Below are 12,557 nucleotides of genomic sequence, written 5' to 3' on the forward strand. Positions count from 1 at the left end.
TTTGAAATTTGAACTTGGTATTTGGGTGTAACTTAAAAGGCTTTGAAAAAATACACAATTTTTGTACCTGTTTTTAAAATAAAATGATGTGATATATTACACTGGATAGTAACTTAATAGCTTCAGTCTGACTCTCTTTGGGGCTACCCCATGGTAGCTATACAAAAATTCGCTTTATGGTTACCAAAATCCACCTTCTATACACATTTTGTTTAAAAACATTATGTGTGCTTATATGACCAAGTTTATAAGGCTAAAAGGGTTTATTTATTGATTTTAACTAATTTATCCCTATATTATTCTGCCTAAACCCTTGTTTGATGTTATATAGTTTTTAAAATTATTTATTTGTATTATATTTTTAATGTTTTATGCACCTACTCTTTGTAATTAATTAGATTATGTCTGGAGATGACGATAATCTTCATTTCAATTTGGAATCTTCACCTACCAAATCATTGGTTTCCATTCCAGATACCGATGATAAATTAAATATTTCATTCTTTTACGTACGTATCTTACTGTATTTTATATCCTCCTCTATATATTTGTAACTTTACTCTTTATTTTTCATTAATTGAGTCATAATCTTTTTAGGCAGTTGATGATTCTACCGAGCTTAAGAGTAAATTTGCCTTGAGTCAATATGAAATATTTTCACACAGTCACGCATATTCCAAAAAGAACTTCTCAGGCTACTCCCATGACTTCTTCGCAAACTGCGGGTCTCAAATCAGTTGCATCGACTTCATCCAAAATGACCTGTATCCCAGCCTGGGAGACTCCATTTTAATACTGGTTGGCACGAGCTCCATCAACCAATACCTGGAAAGTGTCGGAGAGTATCACACCTATGTTCATTTGTACGTGCTAAATTTCTGTGCCAGTGATCCGAAACCAGATCAGCCCATTGTTGATTTAAGTTTTCTGTGTCTGACCCCAATCAAGGTAAACTCCAGTTCTTATCTGATGTCTTTAGAACGACGACTGCGTTAGACTGAAGTGGGTCAAGATTAACTATGTAACGGGATACCTCTTCGCCGTAATATTGCTGAAAGGCGGATGTGTAAAACTGTGTAGATTCAATGTTGCGAGTCTGAGCAAGTTGCTCAAATCCGACGAACCAGCGAGTAAAAGGTATTAAAACCATAAGTCACAGATTTTCTTCAGAGTCTTGGAGCCCGATTACTTGTGGCAATTTGACCGTGGCGCGTCCGGGCCCAGGCGCTTCACCTGCTTCGACATTTCCTATAACGGTACGCGAGCAGGCTCACCAATGATTTAGTCAATGACGCACTGATAACACTGGCCTGCGGAAGCAACGACGGATTCGTTGATCTCTGGAATTTCAACCTCAGCCTGTTTCAGAGTTTCTCGTCTGAGTCCGCCGACAGTGAATACATTCCATCACATAAAAAGATCCAGATTCTCTACGGAATGACCAGCAACCTTTTAACGGTAAGATTTAGCTGCTAAAACAGTGAACTTTAGAGGGAGATCACTGAAATATCGTTCCTTCCCCTTCCAAACTCGTATGTGCTCGCAGTGGGAACCTTTTTGAAGGGCCTGATCTTGTGGTATTTTCTTTGACTGATCGATTAACATTGACATTCAGGGACACCCGCTTCTCCCAGTTAGAGGGTGAGATACGGACCTACAACATCGGCAAGCCTATAACCTGCGTCACCTGGACGCCTAACAGCCAGTACGTGCTGGTCGGAGCCTCCACAGGCATGCTGCTGGAGTGGCAGACTAGGCATAACACAATTATAGTGTCCTACGAGAAACTGACCAAGAGCAAGTCATCGAATCTCCTCGACAACATTTGCTGGAGTGCGCACGCCTCCGAAGATGCTGTGTACTTCGCGTTCGACAGCGGCGAGTTAGTGTTAACTTGAGTGACTCATTTTTTCAGGACCATTGAAATAAAGACTAGTAACGTGCTCAGGAAGAGCATAAAGGAAGACGCTATGATCTTTAAGTGGAAACTGGACGTTGAAGGTACCAGTAACTACTTAGCTGGCTGATGATCCCCTACCACTACCCTATCGCCTGGTCGTTAGTCAACTTGCAGCAATAATCACCTAAACTCTCCCGTAATTTCAATTTTCAGAGCCACCGGACGAATTCCCGCCTTACAAGACTTCACCATCTCACATAGAATCGATAAACAACGCCATCACAGCGAAGTTCCTACAAGACTGGTCGAACGCGAAGAAGTACGGAGTCACCGTCACCAAGTGCTTCGAGGGAGTTACTGTGGATGAGCCTCAGACGCATGTGCGCAATAAGGTTTTCGCGCTCACGACGTTAGTCAGGAGTCTGCTAATGTGACGTTTAGAATCAAGTCTTTGTATACTGATGTATTGGATTACAAAATAAAATTAATGGCCTACGGAGGCAACCTAGGCGTGTTACACGTATTCCTAACTGTGGCCGATCTTCTTCGGAAGTAGCTCCTTGGCGTAATTTAAGCCAAAAATCTGTATATCGCTAATGTAGTTGGAACAACGACAAACATAATAATTAGAGTGTATTTACCTCGTCCTCCCGCTCCTTGTCTATTAATTTGCGATCGTACGACTTCGGTTCATTTGAGTGCAGAGCCCAGAAACACGAGATTGTCTAAGCACTTTGATTACTCGTAAACTTACGCATTTCCCCGTGTTCCAGCTGTCCATGTGACACAGGAACCCTAGTGCGAACTCCCTCCTCTTAAAGTTTACGAAACAGTATTTCTGAGAGAATTAAAGGGACTTTAACTTACCCGGTCAGTGACCATGTTGATTGACTCAACGTCCCCAAAGCGCTTCGCCAAGTCCATCACCTCCTCCTTGGTCGTGTCGTCGCTTAAGTTGCTCACGTGGACCGTGGTGTTAGTTGTGGACTGCGGCTGCTCATTATCGAAGGACGAAGTGTAGTTGGAGGTGGATCTTACTACCAGGGGAAACCCCTTGGCGTACACTCCTTGCATGAGAATTATGGCCTCGTCGGAGGAGTGGTGGTCAGTATACTGCACAAACCCGTATCCCAGGTGCGTGCTGGAGCTCTGGCTCCTCACAATCTGAAAATCGGTGGTTATCATGGGAGAATACCTTCGAACAAACTACATTGGTTGAAAAACATTTAGCTAAGGTTAGAAATTCCTCATCTCCAATTGCTGAAAACACATTAATTTACTGAACTGGTAGGAAGGCACGAGTTTTTTAGCTTTAACTTACAGTGGTGAAGACATCCAATGTAACATTGGTAGTTATCAATTGAACTATCAGTCATGGTTTATTTTTAGAGTTATTTGATACCAATTTAAACCATAAATAAAACTCATCATTTAAAATTAGAACTTACTATATTTTATAGAAATAAAAGAACTTCAGGGCGATTACCACACCTGTTTTGCTGGCAGCACCATTAATAGGAATAAAAGGAAATTAATCATTTTAATTTTGTTTTGTTCTGACCAAAATGACAAATTTTTGTATTTGTTTGTAAAATATTGCCTTGTTTGTTTTGTCATTTTTTAGATTCTTTAACTTTAATGCAACATCAACTTACACACCTATTTTTATTATTTTGACAATATTTCTCACGGCCCTAGAAAGTCAATAGAGCATAAACACACATATACAAATGGACATAGATAGCGATTCGTTTTCATCTCTATCCGATGACATTCCTGATAATATCACAGAGGTTGTGGATCCCGAGCCTTCCCAGTCGGTTGATGACGTTCTGATAAACCTGAGCACCGAAAGATATGAATTAAACACCTTTCCCCTCGATTCAGACCATAGGTTGAAGAGGGGAGCAATTCATTCAATAGAACTGCACAATTTCAAGAGCTACTACGGGACCGTAGTCATAAATAAGCTGTCCTCGTTCAACGCAATCATTGGTCCTAACGGATCAGGTATTTTCCGGACCCTTAACACTCACGTCCTTTAGGAAAATCCAACTTAATGGATGCAATATCGTTCGTTCTGTGCATAAGGGCGTCCACATTGAGGGGGAGTAACCTGAGGGACCTGATCAACAAGAACCCGGATAAATCTGATCCTATTGAAAGTAGATACGCATACGTAGCGTTGACACTAAAGGGGGACACGGGATACTCGGTTTTCAAAAGAGCTATCAACAGCAAGGGGAACATAAGTTACATATACAACAACAACGTTAGTTTGGGAACTTTAAAGTATTGTTAGGTCATAACCTTCAAGGGATACACAGAGGCGTTGAACGAGTACAAAATTAACACCTTGGGATCGACAGGGCTGATATTCCAGGGCTCGGTGAACGACATGATATCGAGGTCGCCATCGGAGCTGACGAAGCTGTTTGAAAACATAAGTGGATCGTAAGTTATATGAACGCGCTTTAGTAAACAAGTCGTTATAGGTCCCTGTACGAAAAGCCTTACAACTACATAAAGGAGAAGCTGGAACTGACCCGGTCGGATTACAAAAACGTTCTGTCCAAGAAGAAGCAGCTAAACAACGAACTGAAGCAGTTCAGAACGATTAAGTCGTCAAACAGAAAGTACCAACAGCAGCTGGAAGAATATGTTAGTTTGTGAGCCTAATAAACTTCGTTTTAGAACCAAACACAGTTGGACTCGTACACATGTCAGTTTAACATTCTGGCAAGCAAGTTCAGCCACTCGAGTTTAAGATATAAGAAGCTGACGTGAGTATTAGGCACCGCAGAGTTATTAGTGCACATTTTACCACTTCTGGTGTTTTTGGATGTGTTGCCGTTTTAACTGAATATTTAGGAACGACTACAAAGATCTGGTTCAAAAGTTTGAAAAATCGACGAAGAGAAAGAACGAATTGGAGGAAAAAATTGCAAATCTGTACTATAACCAGGGGAAGGTAAATAGAGCAATTCAGCAGAAGACACAAACACTGAACGAAAAGAGGACCTCAATGAAGGAATTCTTCGCAAGGAAAGCGTCGCTGGAGAGTCAAATTGAAAACATCGTTTCGATGAAACGTAGCGCAGAAAATGACGCAATAAGTTTGAGGAAACAATACGAAAAATATAGGAAGAGCAGAGGCGACGCAGCAGACGAGATGAGTAGGATAAGGAAGGAGATGGACCTGGCACAAGGTGATGCGGTTATGCTGACAGAAGGACAAACGGAAGAATTTAACAAGTATTTGAAGGAATTCAAGAACTTGACGTGCTCAATCAACGTAAACATCAACGTAGTGAAGACGAGTATGAATCAGTATAAGTCTGAGAATAAACAGGTAACTTAACGGCCAGATGGTTATATAATTGTGTGATTCTATGGCTAGGTAATTAGATAGGTAGGTGTTTAATCGTTGATATTGTCACACGAAGATTAATAAAACTATATAAGTATGTGTGTATGCTAAAATTAACACATATGTATGCGTTTTCGGATAAATAAATATATGGATTCCTATGCGGATAAATATGAGTGTGCACATGATTTTTTGTGCTTATATACAAGTATTTGTCGATATATATGTATATCTGAGACTATATAAGTGTGAATACATGAAATGGTAAAATAAGTAGCCTCAAATCAATTTAGGTTGCTGGAAGATTGAAGGGGTTGGAATCCCAGATGGAACTAGTAGACGAAAGTATCCAAAAGCACGGACAGTTGATAGATAGTCTTGAGTCGAAGCTAGTGGATTATAAAGATGAGCTGGAAACACTGCAAATCACAGTGCATAAGATGGAAAATGAAAAAAGTGAATTGCTGGAAGAGAGAGAGGAGTTGTCGACGAAGAGAGAAAGGTACGATGAAAAAATAAAGTCACTGGGAGTACTGAAGTACGAACACAACTACATGTTTAAGAAGTCGCTGGTCAACAGTGAAATGAGTAAAGCAGTAGACAGAGTGCACGGAGAAGTGATGGCGCTGTTCGAAGTGAGTAACAGCTCGTACGTCAAGCCAGTGATGAGCGCACTGGGAAGTAGAGTGCACACAATCGTGGCGGGAGACTACAAGGCAATCACGGAGTGCATACAGTTCCTGAAGGAGAAGAAGGCAGGAAGAAGAGAATTCTTGGCGTTAGATACGCTGAATCACGACAAGTCTGCAGCGAGGAGAGCAATAAGTCAGCACCTGCGAAGAGTGCCGAAGCTGGAGTACGTCTTCGTAATAGACTCCATAGACTTCGAGGACAGGTTTAGGCCGCTGTTTGAGTACCTGGTGGGAGACACGCTGATAGTGCCGACGCTGGACGACGCAGAAAGAGTGGTGAAGATAAATATGCAACTAAGCAGTAGTGAGAGGACACTAAGAGGATCGGGACCGTCAAGTACATCAGACGCATTTACAGCAACCACAAACTCGTCAACAATGTCTAAAACAGCCACAACTTCAGCATCTAAAACAGCCACAACTTCAGCATCTAAAACAGCACCTAAAACGTTAAAAAATAGAAATGACAGTCAATTGAGTTTCAACGTAGTAACACACAGCGGGCAGTTGATAACAAGGGATAAGACGATAGTGATAGGGTCGACAATCGCAGCGAGTAACAGCGAAGTGGAGTCGGAAATAGCGAAGTTTAACAAGTACGTTAACCTGTTGAACGAAGTGGAGAAGCAGCTGACGGCGAGCGTCAACAGAGAGAAGACGCTGAACGATGAAATACAAAACAAGAGCACGAAGCTGGAAAAGTATAGGAGAATGATACAGCTGACGACCATGAAGGCGGACCTGCTGAAAAAACAAAAGGAATCGGTGAAGATGCAGCAAAGTGAGTTGTCAGAAGAGATAGGGAAGTTGACGAAGCAGTCGAAGACGCTGGAGAGGTCAATAACGAACCTGACCGCAGATTTGACGAAGGAAAACAATAGGCTGGAGAGACTGAAGATGGAGCACTTTGGACCGTTGAACAAGAAGTTCGGCGTCGAGGACGTGTATAGCCTGATGAAGACGAGAGATGATAAGGTGGACACTCTGAATAACGCGCTGAGTGAGAAGAGAAGCACAGTCTCAAGGTACGACAGCGACTTGAAGGACCTGGAGACGAAGATGGAAGCGAGTAAAAACAAGATGGGAGAGTTGGAAAGGCAGCTGACGAAGTGCAGAAAGGAGCTGGAGAAGCTTAAGGAGTCTAACGCTAACGTGTGTGAAGAAATGGAGAGGCTGCAGAAGGAAATAGAGGACTACAGGGCGATATCGAACGAGTACGTGAGCAAGATAGAGCGCTGCAACGCGGAGATGAGCAGCCTGCGCCCGGACTACGACACGTACGGGCCGGACGGCAGAGTCAACGTGATGGAGGAGATCAGCTCCCTGAGGAACGAACTGAAGAGGATATACGCGGAGGCGGTGGGCCTCTCGGAGACGTGCAAAGTGAAGAACGTGCCTCTTGAAATAAGAGTCCCGAGCAGTTTTATGGATTCGGAGGCGCCATTGGAAGACAACTCGCCCAGCAGCAGTGGCCGTGAGTTTAGTGGTAGCAATTATAGCGGTGGTGTTAATGGTATGAATGGTATGAATGGTAACCTTGGTATGAATGGTATGAATGGCAGCAATGGCAGCCGTGTTAATAATGGTAGCAACTGTAGCGTTGGTGTTAATGGCGACACCAACAGAAGTAATAGCGACACCAACAGAAGTAATAGCGACACCAACAGAAGTAATAGCGACACTGACAACAGTGCTCACGATGCCCATGGTAGCACTGACAAAAGTGGAGGCGTCGGCCCAGCTTCGGTTAACCTTAATAAGATCGACGACGTGGACTACGCGCAGATGAGCTTCCCAAAGCTTATTGGACCAGACGGCGACGAAGTCAAGGGAAGCGGCCCAGTAAAGGCGGAAGATATGGCGACGCGGGAGAAGTACGAACTGGCAATTTCAAACCTGGAGAAGAAGAACGAGTCGTACCAGAGGACGCTGAAGGAGCTGAAGAAGTCGCTGGCCTCGTGGAGGTCCTACAACAACGTCGACGACAGGCTCGAAGTCACGGGCGAGGAGCTGAAAATGGTCGACAGGGAGCTCGAGGCGCTGCGAAGTCAGCTGGCGAAGCTGGAGTCGGACTTCGAGAACATCAGGCGCGAGCGCGCGGGGCTCTTCCTGCACTGCTTCCAGGCAGTGAAGGAGAGCGTAGGACCCATCTACAGCAGGCTCTCCGCGGTCGACGGCGCCGAGGGCCAGGCCTTCCTGAGTCTCGACGAGGCGGCCGGCCTCGACCCGGAGCCGTTCAACTGCAGCATCCGCTACAACACCATGCCGCCGCTCAAGAAGTACCTCGACCTGAACCTGCAGAGCGGCGGCGAGAAGGCGCTCTCCTCGATCGCGCTCCTGCTCGCGCTCCACAACTACCGCGAGTCGCCGTTCGTGGTCCTCGACGAGGTCGACGCGAACATCGACGCGCTCAAGCTCAGGAACCTCACCGACTTCCTGAGCGAGAGCGCATTCCAGGTTATCATCATCTCCCTCAAGGAGCGGCTCTTTTCGAGCGCTCAGCGCCTGATTGGCGTGTACCGGCACCACCCGAGCTTCACGTCGAGGTGCCTCGTCCTCAACCTCGAGGAGTACGAGCGGGAGGAGTAGCACACAGATGTTAATTTTATGCCAATCGGCCCTGTGTGCTGGCCACTATATGTATAAATAGCGCTTCTTAGCGAGTTAAGCAGGTAGATATGTTCGTATGAGGGTAGATGCTTCACAAATTATACTTATTTTACACGGTGCATTTTCCGACTCTATCTCGCGGAATCAGCCTCAGGTTTGAGCCGAATTTGAGGAAGACCGAGCCTGCGTTCTCCATTTTCAAGTGGAACTAACCTGCTGTCTGGGCCGGGTTCACTCCCACGCCCTCGTTGGTGATGATTGCGCAGGTCGCCGGGTTCAGCTTGAACTAAGGCACATATATCTGGCTATTCGCTCACCTCTTCCGCCGCGAACTTGATCACTGCTGAAAACGGCGCAGATTCTGGGACTGAGAGGCTAAACATCGTTTATATGACGCTTTTGTTCCGTTCACTTACACTTTATATGGTTGGTTAGAATCCGATGCCAATACGATTTTAAATGTGACCTTCCTAGATTAATTTTCATGAAATCGCGTTTACCTCGTCGCTTACCCTTCGGAAGCCTTTTCTGCCATTATTTTTGGGGAACAACAACTAATACATTCTGCACGTACACAAATAATAGTGCTGCGGCTAAACACGTATTCGTTTACCAGTAAATTTACAAATGTGTTACACAGTCTATTGCTGTTCCGTTTCAGCCCTCGGTGGCGACTATTCTGCATATTCCAGGAGATTTTTGAGAGAGCCACACTCGTCCTTCGTAACTGCGAACTTCTGAACGCAGACTCCGTAGAACTCCTCCACGTCCTAAGCGTTAAATCAGTTATGTATGTGCGCCCTCACCTTCTTTATTTGCCTTCTCAGCATTCCCATGTCGACTATTAGGAAGCTCTCCGAGTACTCGTTCAGCGACGCGTTCTTCGGGTTCATCAGTGACGAGTTCAAGTTCTCCACCGACTTCACCAGACTCGATATCTACAATCTACTTAAACTTCGGTGCTCTTACGTGACTGACGTAGTCCGTCGACACCAGCTCTATTGTTTTCTTCATCAGGCTCTTCAAGAGTTCCTTCGGTCGTTATTAGTTCTCAAAAGTACCTGTGGAATAATGTCCTGCGTGAACTCGTTGAACGACACCATCGGCGCCACCAGGAACTTGACGTAGTCGCTCACTTGATACGTGTCCTAAACAACACTCTCAGCTTCTACCAACTTACATTCTTGTTTGACGTTCTATATTTTGACGACAGCGACTGTATAAACTGCAAACTACACTTTGAGCTATTGTACAGTGAATTGACCAGGTATTGGTCCTAAACTCAGGGGATGTGTGCGTTACTTTTTCCCTTACCAGCTTATCCTTTACGAAGTTGATGTGATCCTGAATGTTCCCTATGAACTCGCAGATGAGCTGCATTGCTTTAATTGTGAACGCGAACAAGTTTTGTATGTCCCTCAGCTGCTCGTTATCCAGTTTCATCGGCTCTCCGCCTTCGTAGTACACTGACACGCAGTTCTTCCACAAACTGGATATTTTCTCATCAAGGTCAGTGCTACTAGCATTACTGCTGCTGCTACTGTGGTAGGGGTTGCTACTAGCATTACTGCTACTGTGGTAGGCGTTGCCCCTAGTGCTAGTGTGTTTGCTGTAGTAGTGCGATAGGTATGTGCTCAGCGGCTTCTGTACTATTTTCAGGATGTGCTGGGCAATGCTCCCAAATCTCGCGTCTATTCGGATGGAGCGGTCCCCGTACTCTGCCGACCTCAGACTCCCCGTTTTCAGTGCGTCCAGCAGCTCCAGCAGGTCGTTCAGCACGTAGGTCGAGTATGCGAAGGAGAGCCCTGACGGCCACTTAACCTTTTCGTTAACGTCAGAGCTGTTGTTCGTCGACTCCATGTGTGCTATGAAGCCGTCCACGTGGCCGATGTACTCCCTGAACATCTCCCAGAGCCCCTTCAGGTACTGCGGGAGCAGGTGGTAGAAAAGGTCTCTTTCCGAGAGCAGGTCGTACGCCTGGCTGTACACCACCAGCGAGGATGACTCGAAGAACCTCCTCTCTCCTGCCTTGTGGTAGTTCCCGTCGAGCTCGTGGTGCTTTTCAAACTCGCTCCTCACCCTAGCGTGCACTCTCTCGATGTGGTTGTCGCACATCACGCCCGTGCAGAAGCGCGTTGCGAAGTTGTACGGCAGACTCGTGCCTCGCCACTTCAGCAGGTTCCTCAGAGAGCTGTCCGAGTGCACCTCCAGCGCCGTCAGCAGCCTCTCAAACGATCTGTAGTTGTCCGCGTAGCACTCCGGGTATATTGGCGCGAATATTGAGGAGTAGCTCTCCTCCACTGCCTTCAGCACCGCCTTCGCCACCGGGCCCAGCACGCAGCTGCTCTTGAACTTTTCGTCGCCCATCGCCTCCGACAGGTCCTCCAGGAACCTCATCATGTAACTCTTTTTAGTGTTAAGTATTGTGCCTTCCACCGCCTCCACGAACTTCGGGAAGTTACTCGACTCCTCCTGCAGCGACAGGAAATTCCTCGAGCCTGAGTGCAACAACCCGCTGTTCGACTCCAGGAACGGCGTCAGGAACACCTCGTTGAAGATCTCCACAAGCTCCCTCGTGTTCCCTCTCCTCAGCTGACTCTGACCGCTTATTATTGACACCAGAGACGCCACGTACTTTCTGATCTCGTCTCTTATTCTGTTCTTCTCTATTGCGTCGTCGTTTTCCACTATCGCGTCCATGTTTTTCGTGTTCAGGTCCGCGTAGAGCTTATGCAGTCTGCTGAACGCTATGTTTGCGCACACTTCCGTCAGCACTGTCAGCGACTTTACCAGGCTCTCCACCTCCCTTTCAAACTTCCCTATTGAGAACTCGTTCAATCTATCTGACGTCACTGGGTCCACTTTGCACTCCTTTTGTATCACCAGGTTCACGTTTCCGACATCCTGACAATCCACGTTCCCTGATTTATTAATTATGTATTTACTGCTTCTCGATTCTCTCAGCATTTCTCCTATCTTGCGGTCGTAGTACTTATACTTTTCTATCAGATTCGATATTCTTCTTATCTCCTTCGGCGCGAACTCCAACAATACCCAGTTCGACTCCAGGTTATAATCCGTGTTTAAATTTTGTATAAGTGTATTCATCTTATATACCTTCTGCGATATCAGCTCCACCAATGCGATTACGTGCGATATTTTTGAGTAGTACTTTCCGCTTATGTCCTCTACGTGCAGCGCTGAGAACGTCTCCACGATCTCATTGCACAAACTTTCAAAGTTGCTCCGCGCCTGCAGTATTGTCCTTATTGCCAACTTCGTGTACGATATCACATACAGTCTGTTCAACCGACTGTGTGCTGCCTCGTTAATTTGTAACGAGTTATCCTTCACGTTCTTCCAGAAATTGTACGAATCCGAGACCTTATCTTTTACTGGCCACAGCGACATTATAATCTTCTTCAGGCTATCGTTGTACGACGTTGCTTTCGTGAACGCCGTTCTCAGCAGCGACGTTCCGTGCGATTGACTCGAGAGCAGAAGAGCAGAAAACTCTCTGTGTAGCTGCTCCAGGGACACTGATTCCAGCCTTGTTGATATATAGTTTCCTGGCGACTTCATTTGCAGGTTCATTGAACGAATCCAGTCCAGGGACTCGTTATACAAATCCGCGCTTGTGGGCGAATCCGTTTTATCCTTAACAGACTTGGAATCCATTTCGTAACTTAACATACTATAATTTTAAATCCAGAATCACCGAGAAATCACTCTTTGGTGCAAGGATATGTCCTTTAAACAATATACTTTTACAACACATTACAATGAAGAAATAAAATATGTTCAAATTAAAAAATAGATTACAAAGTTCTTTTTTGAATACAATAATATGAATTTCAAATGTGTATATAAATTACTCAATTACATTTTTGGAATATGCTCAGCACAATTTTTATGTGTACTATTTTTATACACTATACTTCTTTCACAATTTTTAATGTTAAAATAGGTTATTAAATTAATTTAT

The 12,557-nt window shown here is 45.1% G+C and overlaps 5 protein-coding genes across 5 annotated transcripts; 2 read left to right on the forward strand and 3 right to left on the reverse strand.

The window, feature by feature from the left end:
• Positions 1-401: 401 nt before the first annotated feature.
• Positions 402-2,334, forward strand: TOT_010000263 (uncharacterized protein; the record flags this gene model as incomplete). Its single annotated transcript, XM_009690801.1, has 9 exons — positions 402-509; positions 598-948; positions 980-1,137; positions 1,171-1,256; positions 1,286-1,458; positions 1,492-1,577; positions 1,616-1,882; positions 1,916-2,007; positions 2,114-2,334. 9 exons carry the CDS (start codon positions 402-404, stop codon positions 2,332-2,334), a joined length of 1,542 nt encoding a protein of 513 aa, XP_009689096.1.
• Positions 2,335-2,526: 192 nt separating this feature from the next.
• On the reverse strand, positions 2,527-3,276 carry TOT_010001233 (uncharacterized protein; the record flags this gene model as incomplete). The annotated part of the gene is made up of 4 exons (XM_009690802.1): positions 2,527-2,625; positions 2,768-3,064; positions 3,096-3,160; positions 3,222-3,276. The coding sequence occupies 4 exons, from the start codon at positions 3,274-3,276 to the stop codon at positions 2,527-2,529; spliced, it is 516 nt and encodes a 171-aa protein (XP_009689097.1).
• A 354-nt stretch (positions 3,277-3,630) lies between these two features.
• TOT_010000265 (structural maintenance of chromosome protein, type 1) lies at positions 3,631-8,551 on the forward strand (the record flags this gene model as incomplete). Its single annotated transcript, XM_009690803.1, has 7 exons — positions 3,631-3,910; positions 3,946-4,172; positions 4,203-4,354; positions 4,396-4,561; positions 4,595-4,683; positions 4,772-5,252; positions 5,564-8,551. The coding sequence occupies 7 exons, from the start codon at positions 3,631-3,633 to the stop codon at positions 8,549-8,551; spliced, it is 4,383 nt and encodes a 1,460-aa protein (XP_009689098.1).
• A 130-nt stretch (positions 8,552-8,681) lies between these two features.
• Positions 8,682-8,955, reverse strand: TOT_010000266 (ubiquitin-fold modifier 1 precursor; the record flags this gene model as incomplete). Its single annotated transcript, XM_009690804.1, has 3 exons — positions 8,682-8,755; positions 8,786-8,858; positions 8,890-8,955. The coding sequence occupies 3 exons, from the start codon at positions 8,953-8,955 to the stop codon at positions 8,682-8,684; spliced, it is 213 nt and encodes a 70-aa protein (XP_009689099.1).
• Positions 8,956-9,246: 291 nt separating this feature from the next.
• On the reverse strand, positions 9,247-12,250 carry TOT_010000267 (conserved hypothetical protein; the record flags this gene model as incomplete). The annotated part of the gene is made up of 8 exons (XM_009690805.1): positions 9,247-9,342; positions 9,379-9,510; positions 9,542-9,604; positions 9,634-9,720; positions 9,753-9,848; positions 9,887-10,020; positions 10,132-11,411; positions 11,442-12,250. 8 exons carry the CDS (start codon positions 12,248-12,250, stop codon positions 9,247-9,249), a joined length of 2,697 nt encoding a protein of 898 aa, XP_009689100.1.
• Between the last annotated feature and the right edge of the window lie 307 nt (positions 12,251-12,557).

The sequence above is a fragment of the Theileria orientalis genome, chromosome 1, assembly GCF_000740895.1.
Source record: "Theileria orientalis strain Shintoku DNA, chromosome 1, complete genome".
Classification (NCBI taxonomy): Eukaryota; Apicomplexa; class Aconoidasida; order Piroplasmida; family Theileriidae; genus Theileria; species Theileria orientalis.